The sequence below is a fragment of the Pelodiscus sinensis genome, chromosome 7, assembly GCF_052426305.1.
Source record: "Pelodiscus sinensis isolate ZL-2025 chromosome 7, ASM5242630v1, whole genome shotgun sequence".
Classification (NCBI taxonomy): domain Eukaryota; kingdom Metazoa; phylum Chordata; order Testudines; family Trionychidae; genus Pelodiscus; species Pelodiscus sinensis.
Window position 1 is genome coordinate 18,471,210 of NC_143058.1, and position 18,743 is coordinate 18,489,952.

The 18,743-nt window shown below is 41.6% G+C and overlaps 1 protein-coding gene across 4 annotated transcripts in view; it reads left to right on the forward strand.

Annotated features, from left to right (window-relative positions):
• Positions 1 to 18,743, forward strand: part of MGAT5 (alpha-1,6-mannosylglycoprotein 6-beta-N-acetylglucosaminyltransferase) — a 269,340-nt gene that overhangs the window by 107,245 nt on the left and 143,352 nt on the right. For all 4 annotated transcript variants that reach the window (XM_075933279.2, XM_075933275.2, XM_075933276.2 and 1 more), the window contains one exon: positions 12,294 to 12,461. In XM_075933279.2, coding sequence (XP_075789394.1) covers positions 12,294 to 12,461 — 168 coding nt within the window. The remainder of the gene's footprint in view (positions 1 to 12,293; positions 12,462 to 18,743) is intronic.

The following is an 18,743-nucleotide window of genomic DNA, read 5'->3' on the forward strand; positions in this document are numbered from 1 at the left end:
CCTGTCCGCTGTGAATGGGCTGCTTTGATACCAGGCCCTGTTTGTGGCAGCCATGGCCAGGAGCTACTTAACAACAGCAGCACCTGTCTACGGTGGAGGCCCAGCTCCCCGCTGGGACCCCTGCTACCATGGATTGCTGCCAAAGCAGCCTCTGCCCACAGCAAGCCTCAGGAGCTTTCCCTATTCCCCACCCCCCAGCTGCTTCTGATAGAGGCAGTGGAGAGGGCACAGGTGGCACAGCTCCTGTCCCCCTACCCTCTCAGAGTCAGCAAAGGGGGGGAAGCAAGTAGTCAATGACTTGCAAACTTTCCTGGGGGGGTAGGCAGGAGCAGGTGCTCAGGAAGAGGTGCCTTCCCCATGAGCTCCATTTTTGTTGGGCTACTTCCCTTCCCCCACGCTGCAGCTTCTGTATGACAGGTAGCAGCGCAGGATAGCAGGGGGCCAGGCCAGGAGTGCACTGGCTGCTTCTCCTGCCCCCAGGGACTATTGCATAATTGTGTAACCACCTAAGATTTGGTATGGTTATCATAGAATCATAGAATCATAGGACTGGAAGGGACCTCGAGAGGTCATCGAGTCGAGCCCCCCGCCCTCAAGGCAGGACCAAGCTCCGTCTACACCATCCCTGACAGATGTCTATCTAACCTGTTCTTAAATATCTCCAGAGAGGGAGATTCCACCACCTCCCTTGGCAATTTATTCCAATGTTTGACCACCCTGACAGTTAGGAATTTTTTCCTAATGTCCAATCTAAACCTCCCCTGCTGCACTTTAAGCCCATTACTCCTTGTCCTGTCCTCAGAAACCAAGAGGAACAAATTTTCTCCTTCCTCCTTGTGACACCCTTTTAGATATTTGAAAATCGCTATCATGTCCCCCCTTAATCTTCTTTTTTCCAAACTAAACAAGCCCAGTTCATGAAGCCTGGCTTCATAGGTCATGTTCTCTAAACCTTTAATCATTCTTGTCGCTCTTCTCTGTACCCTTTCCAATTTCTCCACATCTTTCTTGAAATGTGGCGCCCAGAACTGGACACAGTACTCCAGCTGAGGCCTAACTAGTGCAGAGTAGAGCAGCAGAATGACTTCACGAGTTTTGCTTACAACACACCTGTTGATACAACCTAGAATCATATTTGCTTTTTTTGCAACAGCATCACACTGTTGACTCATATTCAACTTGTGGTCCACTATGACCCCTAGATCCCTTTCCGCCATGCTCCTTCCTAGACAGTCGCTTCCCATCTTGTATGTATGGAACTGATTGTTCCTTCCTAAGTGGAGCACTTTGCATTTCTCTTTATTAAACCTCATCCTGTTTACCTCTGACCATTTCTCTAACTTGCTAAGGTCATTTTGAATTATGTCCCTATCCTCCAAAGAAGTCGCAACCCCACCCAGTTTGGTATCATCTGCAAACTTAATAAGCGTACTCTCTATCCCAATATCTACATCATTGATGAAGATATTGAATAGTACGGGTCCCAAAACAGACCCTTGAGGAACTCCACTTGTTATCCCTTTCCAGCAGGATTTAGGTTACACGATTATTAAATTAAACTATATCTAACATCCTGCTGTTAGTTTCATCAGTTGTTATTGAAGTGGTAAATAATATTTACTGACTTTCTCCAGGCCTTCTGTGGTTTTATCTGTCACCCCTCCTTAGTTGTCTCCTGGAAACTGAACAGTCCCAGTCATTTTATTCTTCCCTCTCATAGAATCTGTTCTGTACCCTGAATCATTTTTACTGCCCTTCTTTTCACCTTTACCAGTTCTAGTGTATCGTTTTTAGATAAGGTGACCCGAACTGCACGAAGTACATCAGATGTGGGCATACCATTTATTTACATAACTCAGCAGTTCTCAACCTTTCCAAATTACTGTTTCTTTCTCAGGAGTCTGTGTCTTACATACCCCATGTTTCATCTCACTTAACTCAAACTTTGGTTCAGCCCCATCTGGTGGAGTTTGGAGTTTGGCTTTCTGCCATGGGCCCCTGAAAGTTTAATGCTGGCTCCTATGACCCTATTAAAACAAACTCACCCGAAGTCTGAGAATCCCAGATCTATGTAGAACAGGACAAATAAGTCATTGTCTATATGAAATTTTAGTTTGTCAACTTTGTTAATGCTTTTTCTGTAGCCTTTTCTAACACTAGGCAAATAACTAGACGAGTTAGTGTACCCCCTGAAAGATCCTGGTTGAGAACCATTGACATATTGGCATTAAGGTATTTTCTGTCATGTTATATAGCCCTTCCCTACTGTCTCCTAAAGTTCTGTTAGCTTTTTTTGACAACATCTGCTCAATGTGCAATAGAATTCAGAGGACTATCCGCAATAACCCCAAGATCATCTTGTTGCGTAGTAACTGCTAATTTACACCCCATCATTGTATGTGAGGTTATTTTTTCCTAACATTTATGGTATGCCCACATCTTGAGTATTGCATGCAAATCTGGTCATCCCATCTCAAAAGAGATATTAGAATTGGAAAAGTTTCAGAAAAAGGCAATATGTACGTGTGAAATTGCTGTGTCTGTCAATTTTGCATAGTCCAGAATCCAAATTCATTTACATCATGATCTTTAGAGACTATTTAGAACCCAGTATGAGTTAGTCTACGGCTGATTTTTACTACAGTCGCTGCAGATGTAAGTATTGGTAACCTGTGATTATTTATATATTAGCATCTCTGTTTAAAATATAACATTGTCATTTACTGAGAAACGATCTGTCAGTTTGGATGTGTGAACATAACGGCCATTCTGGGTCAAACCAAAGGTACATCTAGCCCAATATCCTGTCTTCCAACAGTGGCCATTGAGAGAGTTAAAAGAAACAGGTAATCAAATGTTCCAGCTCCTGATAAACAGGGCTTAGGGACATCATTTTTATCCATTTTGGCTAGTAAGTATTGATGGACCTAATCTCCATGAATTTATCTAGTTCTTTTTTGAACCTTGTTAGTTTTTACAATATCTTCTGGCAAGGAGTTCCACAGGTTAACAATGCACAGCATAAAGGGAAACTTCCTATTGTTTGTTTTAAACCTACCACCTATTATTTTCATTTGATCACTAGTTCCCTTATGTTATGGGAACATGTAAAAATAATTTTTCCATATTCACCTTCTGAATACCTGCCATAATTTTACAAACTCTATCATATCCCCCTTCTCCAAGTTAAAAAGTTCCAGTCTTTCTAATCGCACTTCATATGGCACCCATTCCAAACCCCCAATCATGTATCGGTTTAGATGTGTGAATTGATACAAGAGAAATTGCACAAAAATAATGAAAAACTTGAACATTGCTTGCATGTGTTCCCTGATCTTTTCCATTTCAGTTCTGATTTTTGCTGAATCTTACCATGATTACATTAAAATACATTTAAAAACTATTTTAGGTGGTGTAAAATCAGGTATTTAGTCCTAAGTTTAATATATTTCTCTGAATCTTTTCCTGTCTATTGACAAAAACTCACAATATGTAAGTTTCACCATTTCAGTTGTCCCGTATTTGTGTGGATCTTTACACAAATAGATGGAAGAAAAATATTTTTTTAAAATAGTGACTAATATATAAAACCCTTAGATGTGGGCAAGGGTTCCCACTTGGACATGTTATCAAACTGTTGCTTTAATAAAAAAGGGTGGGCAGTAGATAGTCAGGTTGATACTGTCTCTTAAAGTCTGATGTAACTGAGCTCCTGGCATGGCGTGTTTCTTTCTTTGCAGTCTATTATAGTGGACGGTTGTCTGTTCCTTTTATGCTATCTCAGATTAATTGCTAATTAGTCATTGAGATTATTTCCTCTTGAACATTTTATCAAACAGAAATCTTACTGCTATTTCTTCTAGACCTGTACAAGGAAATTATGATGCCCTAGATTAGAGCTGCACGATCATGTCGTTAAAAGCCATTCGTTTTCGTTTGGTATCCTCTTTCAGTTGTGTGTGTGGAATGAAAGCACCTCTTTACAACAGATGCCAGCGATGCTGGGAGGGCTTGCCTTTTCTATTATTGCTTTGTTTCCTCTGAGAAGATTCTGGTGTTTCTGTGAATGTGTTGGCTTGTGAGGTTGAGGTCACCATCCCCTAGGCAGCTGACTATTATATTGCTCTGTGGCTTAGATAACAACTAGCCCTTGTTCTGTTCTTTTTTTTATTTGTCTGACAGCCTTCAGACATACCAGCTTGTATTATGAGCCCATTAAATATCACAAGGTAGGCAGAGTTGGTTTGGTTGTATGGAAGACCTCCCACAAAGAAAGCTGATTTTTGCAAAGAACGGGGATGTTTATTCAATAGGTAGTGCTCTTCCTTTTGATTCAGAACTTAACCTAGGTCCCATCATTGAATAAGGCTGCTGATTAACCCAAAAAAAGGGTCAGCTGTCCTCAGAGATTTCATTTTCCTGTCAGGTATCTTTCCTTAACTTTACATTTACCACCCCTTTCCACATACACTTTCTCTTGTTTCAAAAAAGTGTTGAACTGCTCATTAAAAACTCATGAGAATAATTAAATACCATATGACAAAATTAAGCCCAGTGTAAATCAAGAGAATTTCTGCTTATAAATTTATAATTGAAAACTCTACCAGATGTGAAATTATAGATCAGAAAATCATTTGGTTTTAACATTATGAAAAGAAGATAATTACAAATTTTAAGCCTATTTTGGGGTGGTTAACAGTGTAATGGTAGCATCTGGAGAATACATGTAAATCTTTGACATAGTGGCATAAATAGACAAACCCCAGTACATTCAAAGTGTAGGCCATCATTTTAATCCTTATATAATTGTCCTTTTCTCCCCTTTCCCACATTATTGTGAGGTAAAGACAGTGTGTCAACTTTTCTGTTACATTCTCTGAATTCTGAATTTTATACTTTTTTATATTCGTTAATCAACTTCCTCATAACCTTCCTCTGTCACTCTGTCCTCATAACATGCAGATTTTTTTCACTTTACTTGTGTGTAATAGCTCTAGTGAGATGGATCTAACCTACCCTGAGATGAAACACAAGTGGTGTGTAGCATCATTGGTATGTGGTATAAAAGCCAGGGTCTGTACAGCCATGAAAACTGTATAATGAACTGTGAACTCTTGTGTCCCCTGTAAAGTCTAGTCTTTTGTGTTTTTACCCTAAACTATACAGTTTTCATGGGGGGAGACAAGCATTTCGCATATTGTGGGTCCTGACCAAAAGGAGTTGCAGGGGGCCCAAAAGAAGTCACAAGGTTATTTCAAGGGGAGGGTCCTGTATTGCCACCTTTACTTCTGTGCTACTTTCAGAGCAGGGAAGGCGGAGTGTAGTGGCTATTGGCCAGGTGCCCATCTCTGAAGGCAGCACAGAAGTAAAGGTGGCAATACATGCCATGCCATCTTTCTGTGCTGTTGCCTTCAGAGCTGGGTAGCTGAAGAGCAGTGGCTGCTGATTGAAGGTCCAATTCTGCAGGCAGCAGTACAGAAGTAAGGGTGGAAATACTATATCATGCCCTTCTTATTTCTGTGCTACTGCTCGCAGAATCTCTGCCTTCAGAGCTGGGCACTTTCCACAGTCAACCTGTGGAACTCCTTGACAGAGGATATAGTGAAGGTGAGGACTTCAACAGGGTTCAAAAAAGAGCTAAATAGGTTCATGGAAGTTAGGTCCATCAATGGCTATTAGCCAGGATGTGTAGGAATGGTCTCCCTAGTCTCTGTTTGTGTGGAATGGATGACAGGAGAGGGATCACATGTTCCCTCCCTCTGGCATCTGGTATTGGCCACTGTCGGCAGACAGGATACTAGTTTAGATGGACCTTTGGTCTGACCCAGTATGGCCGTTCTTATGTTTTAAGGCAGAACCACCATCGGCAACAGTGCAGATGTAAGGGTAGCAGTATTATAATCCCACTCCAGTAACCTTGTGACCCCACCAGCTCATTTGGGGGGAGGGGTCAGGATCCCTACAGTTATCACACCATGAAATTTTCAGATTTCAGTGCCAGAAATCATGAAGTTTTATGATTTTTAAAATCATATGTCTGTGGAATTGACCAAAATGTGCTGTGAATTTGGTAGGGCCTTAATGATGTAACAGTGTAGAACCTGATTGCTGGCTTTGCTTGGTCTGACTGAGAACGGAGCTCTGTTTATAGGGGTGGGATTTTTTCTGTTTTCTGGAACATTCCATGCCCTATTCGTTTGATGCTATAAAAATATAAAGCTAGATCTCTTGCTGAGAGAATTTGAGTATAATTTAAGGACTTGGGTACCATGCTGTACATCAAGGGAAATAGTGTCCTTGCTTACAAATAATAAGTGTAAAAAAATTTGATCCGGGTGATTTACATAGTATTCAGTACTTATTTTGTCAAGTTCTAGTTGTTTGCAGGGTTTATGTAGCCAATGTTACAAATGGAATCATTTATCACTTGTAACAGTTTAATTTATGCTGTGGTCAGGGTTGTTAATTTTGACCAGTTTTAAAACAAGAACATGCAAGTTCATAGACATCGACGAGAATAATAGGTTACAAACATACGTGTATTGCCCACTCTATCACCATTATATCTGTGTGTGTGTGTGTGTGTGTGTGTGTGTGTGTGTGTGTGTGTGTGTGTGTGTGTGTGTGTGTGTGTGTGTGTGTGTGTGAAAATTACCTGCATCTATTACTATATGTACAGATTATATAAGCATATGTAGGTACAGCATATTTAATATATATGCAGTTTTGTCTTAATTATAACTGCACACACATAGCCAGTTATGTAAATTATAAACTTCTACTTTGTGATGTTTCTTAGCATATGCTTCACAAAACATAGAGCAGTTCTGAGGCCAGAGAAGCTTGTATCTGAATTTGGACAAAATTTGTTCATAAATGAGATTTTCCCTGAGTACTAATATTAATTCTAATCTCATTTTTGTGTCTTGATTAATGTAATTATTCTCCATGACAATCATAAATACTAATTGAGCTATCAACTAGTTTTGTATGTAAATATTCCAGGGCTATCAAGTGATTAAAAACTGAATCCCAATTAAACGTGCAGCTAAAAATAGAACACTTTATTTATTTATTTGTTTTCTACATTTAAATTAATTGATCTTAATTACAATGCAGTATGCAAGGAGCATAGCACTCCCTTCATTTTTATTATAAATATTTGCACTGCAGAAAACAAAAGATATCCTATTTTTCAATTCCCCCATTTACAAATACTGTAGTGCAATCTTTTTATCATAAAAGTTGAATTTGCAAATGTAGAATGATGTACAAAAGAAACCTGCATGCAAAATAAAGCAAGTTAAACCCTCAGAGCCTTCGAGTCCACTTAGTCCTACTTCTTGTTCAGAACCTCAGACAAACAAGTTTGTTTACATTTGCAGGAGATTATGAACAGGGAGTGGGCAGTATTATGTCACATGAAAACGAGAATAGGCCTTTGCATGGCCGTGTTGCAGCTGGCTTTTCTTTTTTGGTGGTTTGGATTCTGTAGTTTCTGTATCAGAGTTTTGCTTTAAAACTTCTGAAAGCATGCTGCACACTTCCCTCCTCTCAAATTTTTGGAAGGCGCTTGAGATTCCTAAACTTTGGGTCAAATGGTCTATCTGGCTGTAGAAATTTTACATTAGTACCTTTTTTCTGTTTTGTTATATCTGCAGTGAAAAGTGTTCTTAAACAGCATGTGCTGGATCATCATCAGAGGTTGGTAGAGCATGAAATATATGGGAGAATGTGCGTAAAACAGATCCACTAGGAGTTCAGTCACTAATTTAATTAACGCATTGTTTTAACGAATCATGTTCTCTTGTATGGTGGCCAAAGCATGAAGAGGCATATGTATGTTTGGCTTATCTGGCACACACATACCTTTGCAATGCTGGTTACAAAAGTGCCATGAAAATGCTTGTTCTCACTTTCAGGTGATATTGTGGATAAGAAGCAGGCAACACTGTCTCCTGTACATGGAAACAAACCTGTTCATCTTAGTGATTGGCTGAGCAGGTACTAGAACTCAGTGGAGTTGTAGACTAAAGTTTTAGGTTGCAGTTGTACAACAAAAAAATTTATATTTGTAAGTTGCATTTTCACGAGAAAGAGTTCACACTACAGTACTTGTATGAGGTGAATTGAGTTTCTTTTGATTACAAATAGGGATGTCAATGTTTACTAGACTACACAATTGACCAATAAGTTTGAGTTTATTGGTTAATCTTGCCCACTACATGCGCATCACCCCCTCACTGCCTCTGTATCAGAGGCAGCAAGGGAGGGAACTGGGAGTAAGTGTCTGTGAGGAACTGACTTTAAGCTGGCTCCCCAGGAGCACCAGATGTGTCCTCCACCCCACCCCCATGCTACTGCCTCTGATAGCAACATGGATGGTGAGGGGGCAGGCGAAAGCTGATACAGACGCGGAAGCCAGTTTTCAAGCAAGCTTCCCATGTGTGCCGGGTCCAGACCCCCTGGGTCCCTTTTATTGCTTCCTACAGAGACAGTGAGGGGGAGCTGCTTAAAAGCTGGTTACCCCCAGCACAGCTCAGCAGTGCCTCCTGCCTTTCTCCCACCCTCACCCTGCACTGCTGCCTCTATTAGAGCTCGGACTTCTGTGAGCAGAGGCTGCTGCTACTATATCAGAAGCAGCAGTGCAGGGCGGTAAACAGCCACTCATCGTGGGAAGCTGATTTTTAAATGGGCTCCCGCCTGCCACCCTGAGAGAGAGGCAACAGCACGGGGTTGCAGAGGGCTCCCTGGGCATTGGGCTGGGAGCACACTGGCTGCTGGCCCCGCCCCCAGGGACTATCTAGTAGTCATGTAACCAATAAGATTTCATGTGGTTGCACGACTATCCAGTTGTACTGTATCTAACATCCCTAATTACGAATCATTTCACTTGGGAAAAAAAGATAAAAAATAATCAGAGGGGTAGCCGTATTAGTCTGAATCTGCAAAAGCGACGAGGAATCCTGTGGCACCTTATAGACTAACTGAAGTGTAGGAGCATAAGCTTTCGTGGGCAAAGACCCACTTCGTCAGATGCATGTAGTGGAAATTTCCAGAGGCAGGAATAAATATGCAGGCCAGGATCAGGCTGGAGATGGCGAGGTGGATCCAATCAAGGAGGATGAGGCCCACTTCTAGCAGCTGATCTGGAGGTGTGAATTCCAAGAGAGCAGAAGCTGCTTTTGTAGTTAGCAAGCCATTCACAGTCTTTGTTTAATCCAGAGTTGATTGTGTCAAACTTAAAGATGAACTGTAGCTCAGCAGTTTCTCTTTGAAGTCTGGTCCTGAAGTTTTTTTGCTGCAGGATGGCTACTTTTAGATCTGCAATTGTGTGTCCAGGAAGATTGAAGTGTTCCCCTACAGGTTTTTGTATGTTGCCATTCCTAATATCAGATTTGTGTCCATTGATTCTTTTACGTAGGGACTGTCCTGTTTGGCCGATGTATATAGCAGTGGAATAGTGATAGAAATGTAGCCGTGTTAGTCTGGGGTAGTTGAAGCAAAATACAGGACAATGTAGCACTTTAAAGACTAACAAGATGGTTTATTAGATGATGAGCTTTCGTGGGCCAGACCCACTTCCTCAGATCAAATAGTGGAAGAAAGTAGTCACAACCATATATACCAAAGGATACAATTAAAAAAATGAACAAATATGAAAAGGACAAATCACATTGCAGAACAGAAGGGGGATGCGGGGGGGGGAGGGGGAGGAAGGAAGGTAAGTGTCTGTGAATTGATGATATTAAAGGTAGGGAGAGTGGGATGTTTGTGAGTTAATGGTATTACAGGTGATAATTGGGGAAACTGTCTTGGTAATGGGTGAGAGAGTTCAAATTCTTGTTAAGTCCTTGTTGGCAAGTGTCGAATTTTAACATGAATGACAGTTCAGAGGATTCCCTTTCAAGTGCAGATGTAAAAGGTCTTTGTAGCAGAATGCAGGTGGCTAAGTCATTTAGAGAGTGTCCTTTCTGGTTAAAGTGGCAAGAAACTGTTTTCTCTTTGTGATCTTGTCTGATATCTGTTTTGTGGGCATTAATCCTTTGGCGAAGTGTCTGAGATGTTTGTCCAATGTACATAGCAGACGGACACTTTCGGCACATGATAGCATAGATTATATTTCTGGATGCGCAGGAATATGTGTTCTTGATCTTATAACTCACTTGGTTAGGTCCAATAATGGTATCAGCAGAATGAATATGTGGACAAAGCTGGCAACGGGGTTTGTTGCAAGGGAAGGTACCAGGGTTGGTATTAGTGTGGTATGTCCTGTGGTGGTTGGTAAGAATCATCTTGAGGTTAGGTGGTTGTCTATAGGAGACTATGGGTCTGTCTCCCAGAGCCTCTTTGAGTATGGTATCCTGTTCCAATACAGGCTGTAGTTTATTGATAATGTGTTGGACAGGTTTAAGATGGGGGTTGTAGGTGATGACAAGTGGTGTTCTATTGTTGGTTTTCTTGGGTCTGTCTTGAAGTAGATGGTTTCTAGGTATTCGTCTGGCTCTTTCAATTTGCTTTTTTATTTCTCTGGGTGGGTAGTTGAGATTTATAAATGCTTGGTAGAGATCCTGAAGCTTCTGGTCTCTGTCAGTGGGATTAGAGCAGATGCGCCCAGAGAAATAAAAAAGCAAATTGAAAGGTTAGTCTTTAAAGTGCTACATTGTCCTGCATTTTGCTATAGCAGTGGGGCATTGTTGGCACATGATGGCATATATTACGTTGGTGGATGTGCAGGAGAATGTACCAGTGACAGTATGGCTGATCTGGTTAGGTCCTGTGATGGTGTTGCTGGTGTATATATGTGGGCAGAGTTGGCACTGAGGTTTGTTGCAAGGATTGGTTCCTGAGTTCGAGTTATTATGGTGCGGTGTGTAGTTGCTGGTGAGAATATGCTTCAGGTTGGCGGGTTGTCTGTGGGCAAGGACCGGCCTACCTCCAAAGGCCTGTGAAAACGAGGGATCATTGTCCAGGATGGGTTGAAGATCACTAATGATGCGTTGGAGAGGTTTTAGCTGGGGACTGTAGGTGATGGCCAGTGGTGTTCTGTTGGTTTCTTTCTTGGGCTTGTCCCGTAGCAGGAGGCTTTTGGGTACACGTCTGGCTCTGTCAATCTGTCTCCTCACTTCCTCGTGTGGGTATCGCAGTTTACAGAATGCTTGTTGAAGATCTTGTAGGTGTAGGTCTCTGTCTGAGGGGTTGGAGCATATGCGTTTGTACCTCAGTGCTTGGCTGTAAACAATGGATCGTGTGGTGTGTCCGGGATGGAAACTGGAGGCATGCAGGTAAGTATAGCGGTCGGTAGGTTTTCGGTATAGGGTGGTATTGATATGACCGTCACTTATTTGTATCGTGGTGTCCAGGAAATGGACCTCCCATGTAGATCTGACGAAGTGGGTCTACGTAAAAGAATCAATGGACACAAATCTGATATTAGGAATGGCAACATACAAAAACCTGTAGGGGAACACTTCAATCTTCCTGGACACACAATTGCAGATCTAAAAGTAGCCATCCTGCAGCAAAAAAACTTCAGGACCAGACTTCAAAGAGAAACTGCTGAGCTACAGTTCATCTTTAAGTTTGACACAATCAACTCTGGATTAAACAAAGACTGTGAATGGCTTGCTAACTACAAAAGCAGCTTCTGCTCTCTTGGAATTCACACTTCCAGATCAGCTGCTAGAAGTGGGCCTCATCCTCCTTGATTGGATCCACCTCGCCATCTCCAGCCTGATCCTGGCCTGCATATTTATTCCTGCCTCTGGAAATTTCCTCTACATGCATCTGACGAAGTGGGTCTTTGCCCTCGAAAGCTTATGCTCCTACACTTCAGTTAGTCTATAAGGTGCCACAGGACTCCTCGTCGCTTTTATCAAAAATAATGTAAAGTTAGTTATGCTTTGTATTCTAATAACTGAAATTCAATATGTTTGAAAATGGGAAAAACATTCAGAAATATTTAATAAATTTCAGTTGGTATTCTGTTTAACAGTGTGATAAACTGTGATTAATAGGGATTAATTTTGAGACAATTGTGTGAGTTAACTGCAGTATTTGATAGCCCTAAAATATTCATATGATGAGAGGAGCTCCACAATAGATTTCTAAATACAGTCTGATTTCTCTCCCAGTTTTAAGACAGTTGCTGTGGTTGGGATAGTGAAAAGATATCTATCTTACCATGGTTGTGCTTCTCTTTAATTTGATCTCTCTGAAGTGCTCGTGATGGGCGTCTTATGTGTTGGTGTGATATCCAGTGTGATGTTACATGTTTTTTTCATTTGTTATAGATCTAAAGAAAACTCTTGCAGTCTTACTGGATAATATCTTGGAGCGTATTGGCAAGCTAGAGTCCAAGGTGGAGAACCTTGTAATTAATGGCACAGGAGCAAACTCTACCAACAGTACTGCCACTGCTGCTCCCAGCTTAGGAGCAGTTGAAAAGCTCAACGTAGCAGGTAAGTTGAAAACTGTTTAGAATTATAACTTTATTTTATTGTGCGAAGACCCAGAAATACTGATGGTTGGATAATGAAGGGCATGCGCCTATGCCTACCCCTTCTCTCTCTCTCCCTCACTTGTCCTTCTTGGATCTTTAAAAGCTCTTGCCCAAGCTAATTATTGGTGCTGTTGGTGAAAAAGGTCAAACCAGAGAATTTAACCCAACCCTGCACAGCAAGCTTATTGAGAAGGAATTACACCAGCGGTAAAAAGGGTTACATCAAACACATAGCTCCTATGTTAGACATGACATAATACATTAGAAACTGTACAGTTTACAGTTCCTTAAATGAGCCTCTCTTCTACAAACATACACAGACATTCCTGTGCTGGCCCCCACAGTTCCTGCCTGGCAAACAGAAGGTGGTGGTTCTTAGTTTTCTGGTCTGTTCCCCTGAAGCAAGGTCGTCTTTGCCTTGAAAGCCTTCTGGTTCATAGTCTCATAATCAATAAAAGAAGCATCACTGGCTTCTTCAGGTGCTCAAATTAAGGAATCCCCACCACCAAATAAGAATTTATTTTGATTCTTATATCCTCTTTTCCTAGAGGAGCCACTTGTCTTAAAAGCCTGCCATAATTTATATTTCTGGAAGAGGCTAGGAGAGAAGGTACCCAAGATCACCCCAAATCCACAGATTCATCAATCATTCACTCTGGCTTATGCGTGACACCCTGCTGTTAGGTTATGATGACCCTGTCAGCTTGTGCTCCATACTGGAACTTCACTCAAATGCTATTTACTGTTGCATGGGCCTATATTTACTGACCAATAGGTCTAGTATTGATTGTACACTTAGTGCAGTCCGTGTTCCTTGCCAATTGTTCATCAAGTTTGCATCAGTTTGCTTTTGCTTACAGAGGACCTGCTCCTAAAATCCTTTATTTGGCTGTGTTTAAGTCATGTCAAGTTATTCATTTGGTATAGTCACTCCAATTTGGCACCATTTCAACACTGATACCCTTGAGTTGAAAGCACTACATGTTACGAGCTCTTCATGAATAAGATGGTAAACCTGATTAATTGCTTTTCATTTGGGGAAACCAAAAATAAAAATGGCATGTGTGTTATAAAAAGGTGTGAGCTAGTGGTCTCCTCTTAGAGTAGAAAATTAGCTGCTACACATGGTTCACACTGCATCACAGGTTTGTCGGCCTCTGCTGCAACAGACTTGTGAATAGGGAATGGACTAGTTTGAGTGCGGTTATGCAGGCAAGGACTGAATTTTAACAGAACTGGAATGAGGTACTCGAAAACCATGCAAGCGGATTTAAAACAGTGTTAATCCCGCATAACCAATTTAACACATTTTCAAAATATATAGGGACAAATTGGGGAAAGGAGCCATCACAGTAACACTTTGTCCCCATCTCAAAATGTTTAGTTCCTTGGTTTCATGTAAATTTGTCCTTTTGCAGATTTTAATGGTACAGCCAATATCGCGCCAATGTAGACACAGCCCCAGGTTTTGTATCAGTATCACTATTTCCAGATTGGGGTGTAATTTTCATCCCCAAATAAAATGGTACAACCAGTACTTTGGGTGCAGTGGTGTCAGTATAATGTTGCCTTATATTGGTGTAGTTTATTCTCCTTCCCTATGGTAACAGCTATGTTGATATAAGACATGGTTATAGTAATAAAACTGTTTCCACACTGTGAGCTGTACTGTTTTAATCCACTATTGTTAAAGCAGTACAACTAAGGCCTGAGTTGGGCCACAGCCGGAGGGAGGGAGTGGTTGTGGGTATGCAGAGAGTGAGTGCTTAGATAACATGGTAAAGTGGGCCGTACAATACCTGAATTGATAAGAAAGAAGAACTTTAGTTATGGATGGAGAAGGAGGTTAGTGGAAATCTACTCATATTACTTTGTGTAGTTCCCTAGGAAATTTCACCCAGCAAATAATTTGTGGCTTTTTAAACATGACCCTAAAGTTTTGGGTACAGTTCAATAATTTTGACACTTGGTACAAGTAAAGCTTTCTGGCGAGCTTTGGTGTGCTTAGGTTTTAAAACAGTGGTTTTAAAACTTTTTTTTTCTCTTGACCCAGTTGAAGAAAATAAGTGATGCCCACGACTCAACATAATTTAACTTAGGGATGCCAAGGACTGTCCGATAAGCAAATGCTTATCAGATAGTCAACAAGCTTGTTGACTAGTTGCTCCCCCCCCTCCCCCCCTTTGCTTCCTCTATCAGAAAGCAGAAGCAAGGATGGGAGGGGGAGAAGAGAAGGGGGTACTTCAAAGAAGCAGTGCCGCATGGAGCCTGGGGCCAGACTGGGGCCAGTACTGCTGCTTTGAAACACCCCGGGGAGCCTGATTCCGGGCTCCCATGGTGACGTTTCAAAGTAGCAGATCCTTGCAGAGCCCAGGGTCAGTGGGGAGTCTGGGCACCACTTAGGGCTTCAGCTCAGGACAAATTGCTCAAAACCAGGGCTACTTACAGCCCTCGGCTGGAGACTTTTCCCAAATTGGCCACAGACCAGTCACACACCGCATTTCAGCTGCCAGTCTGGCCAGCAGGAAGCCTCATAAGCAAAACCCCTCAGACACCTCAGGTTTCCCTGTGCCACAAACAGCCCCAGACCTTACACACAGGTGAGAGGTTATAAAACTCAATCTCACCAACTCCAAACAGATCCTCCCGGTCCCAAAGAACCAGCCACAGTCCCTGGTCAATTTATACTTTAGATCTTACCCACAAGAGCACACTGAGCCAATCCTTTAGAATCTAAAATCTAAATGTTTAATAATAAATGCAGGCTCTTAGCAGAGATGTTACAAACAGTTAGCTTAGAAGTCTCTGGTGTACATCCTGTATCCGTATGGGTCAGTAATCCTTCCTGGCTCTCTGTCCCTAGCAAGGAAGCATCTGGAATCAGGGACAAGATGAAGATGCCCTCATGGGATTTTTATATTCCTGGTATCTCCCAAATTGGAGCCGGTCACATGATCTAGTGACCTGTTTGATTCACATGCAAGTAGCCATTATGCAGTGGCTAGTCTGCAGGCTTCTAGACGCATTCCTTATGTGTGCATTGGCCACTCTGAGAGCCACTGTCCATGGAACAGGGCTAGTTAGCACAGCTATTCACTGAACAATCCTTCCTTACAATAGGCAGTCCAGGCCCATTGCTCCCTCCCAGACAGAGAACATTCTAAATACAAGAAAAGTGCCCAATTCGTAACTCCACATACAGAAATCATACCAAGTACATGAGTGTCATACATAGAATTAGTAGAGCATAAGCTTTCATTTTACACCTCACATGGCCCACTTTGTACAGAATTTGGGGCAACAGTGGGTGCAACAGTGATCTGTCTGCTCACTTTAAAATCCAATAATGTGACATGTTGCAACAGTCCTAGTGTTTCTACACTTCAGAGAGGGAGACGCCATATTGATTAGTCTAACAGTCGATGCAAAGTGCATCCACTATTCGATTAGTCAATTACCTGCAATTTAACATCTCGAATTTGACTAGCATCTGAGCTCTGGGATGGGGATGCGGACGAGGGCTTTGGAGCGTAGGAGGGGCCTCTTGCTGGGGGGTAGGGTCAGCACTTGGGCAGGAGGGGCTTTTACCTCGAGCGGCTCTTGGTCAGTGGTGCGGTGAGAGTGTTAAGGCAGGCTTCCTGTTTCTCCTGGCAGTGCAGACCATGCTGAGCCCCAGAAGCAGCCAGCAGCAGGTTCCCAACCAATGGGAATGCAAAACTAGTGCTCAGGGCAGGGGCAGTGCGTGGAGCCCTGTGTGATCCTTCCCCTCCCCCCCACATACCTAGGAGTTGGGTCTGTTGCCACGGCATCACAGTCTGTGGTGCCAGGAGAGGCAGGTAGCCCGCCTTTGCACTCCCACTCATTACCTAATCCCCCTGCAGCAATGAGACCCAGCGCTTGACATTCCACAACTCAGTACTGGGTCATGACCCATAGTTTGAAAACCACTTGTCTAAAATAACTTAGGAATGCTCAGTAATATCAGTTTTTCCCTGATTATGAAATTGAATTCATTAATAAAAAATAAGATACTGTAACAAGGCACTTTTAGGGGAATATGGCACTTCCCAGGCTGTTAACCTGTAATGGCTGTCACTTGAGACATACTGCTATTATTGAGTAACATGCTGCCTCTTTTGTCTTACTGCTAAGATAATTGTGTGTAGTGTGGCAGGTATAATAGTGCTACAGTACCATTTTCATTATTCTTTTCAGGTGTTGATTTTTACATTATCAATTGCTAGATTAATCTTCCCTTTTACTAGGTACATGAGTCAGAGGTTAAGATGTATCTCGCTCAAATTAGTACTTAAAGCTTTTCTGAGTTAATTATTTTTGTTCTGCTTTTGAAGAAAAAAATAAATGAAATAAGATAAATCACCAATCAAGATTTTAGTCCATAAAAGAGCCTTACAGTGCTACCGATTTTTCATAGTCAACTTGTTTTTGTATTGCCTATTTGGATGTCTGTTTATTCAAGCAGGGTTCTAAATACTTTGGTGAGAGGAGATTCATTCACGTAATTTCTTTCTCCCAGTTATGAAACTGAATTCACTACTATGGAGGAAAGAAAGTGATAATACCGAGCAAACTGGGACACTATCTTAAGTTTCTAATGGACTTCGTGCTGTTAATTTCCTTGTTTGTACAGCATCATTTCCAATGTAAGAAGTGACTAACAGACTAACAAGGCAGCATCCTGCTTGGGCAGAAGTCTGATAGGGTTTTCAGTGCTAATGTTAGTTCAAGGCTTATACAAAGGTAGTAGAGGAGCTGCACAATTGCCATAAAGAGTCTTCTCCTTTAAATTTTAATTAAATGCTGTCCATAGATTTTTAAAGCCCAGGAGGGCCACAATGATTATGTAATCTGCCCATCTATATAATAGAGGCCATAAAAAGTTACTCGGCAATTCCTACTGAGGATGGAGTTATTCTGTCCATTTTCTTCTGGGTTTTGTTCCTTTCACAGTTCTAACACTTGTAGGCCCAATGGAAAAGACATGGATGTTTGTCAGCAGTCATTTTGTGGTAGGTTTCACAACTGCTACATCCACTATATATGTACAGCTGTTACCATAGTGAACTTGTTCTGTGTAAAGAAAAGGACTTCAGATTCTGTAGGGCTGTCCGACTTTCATCTTTCATTGTCATTAAATTATCTCTTTAAATTGAAATACCTGGACTAAATTGGGCAGTCTTCAGCAGGCACCTGGGGGTCTTTTGTTTAAAGACCAAATAATTTGTCTCTTTGGTGCCTCTGAAGTACTTGTGAATTCCCAGGTAGCCTCAGGGCAGCACAGGACAGGTGAGTGGAACAAAGGTTGGATGAGGCTAACGGCATTTCTCCATGTACAGCATTGCACTTGTAGAGCTGCAGGTGCACCTCTACAGCACATCTGGTGAAGATGCTCTCTGCCAATGGAAGAGAGCTGACATGTCTTCATAATAGAACCACCTCTGCAAACCTCAGAAGCTTTGTTGGTGGAAGAAGCTCTTGCCCTGACATAACACGATGCAAATGAATGCTATGTTGGTGTAATTTATGTCATCCAATAGGGTGGTTTATTCACACCCTGAGTGACATAAGTAAATAGAAAAGACTGTGTGTCTACAGTACAGCTTATGTAGGCCTAACTTAAGTTGCACAGGAGTGTAACTAATGCATTATCCATGGAATCTATTTTGGTTATTCAGCTATTTCCATGCTGGGTAATTATAGGAAAGTAAACATATGAGTTTTAGCATTTTTCTGTTTTATCTACTACAGTGTTTCAGTGACAGCTTTAGACAAACAGTTCATGAAATCCTGCTGTTAGAGTAACTAACAAGAACAATAGTAATTTCTACACTCTCAGTCTACACTATTATCGGTATCTCTTGAGATCACATCACCACAGTATTTAATCTATTATTAATGTTATTTTAAAACTACTATTTCATATTATTATTTTGATGCTGCTTTTGGGCTCTGGAGGTAGGTTTAATTTCAGCAAATTGGAATATTTATAATGCCAAAAATAATTATAAAATGCCGAATTCGCTTTTTTTAATGTTGAGCATTGCAGCAGTCTTCCTTCATTGCTGTGCTGTGCAGTGTGATACTTAAAAATTGATTGCTTCTGTTATGGAGTATGCTGTCACAGTAAGTTAAGACATTAACAGTGGGGCTGACCACTATCGCAGCCCCCTGGGCATAAGTTCTGTCAGTGGGCCTGAGCTTTAATTCTGGAATCTGACCC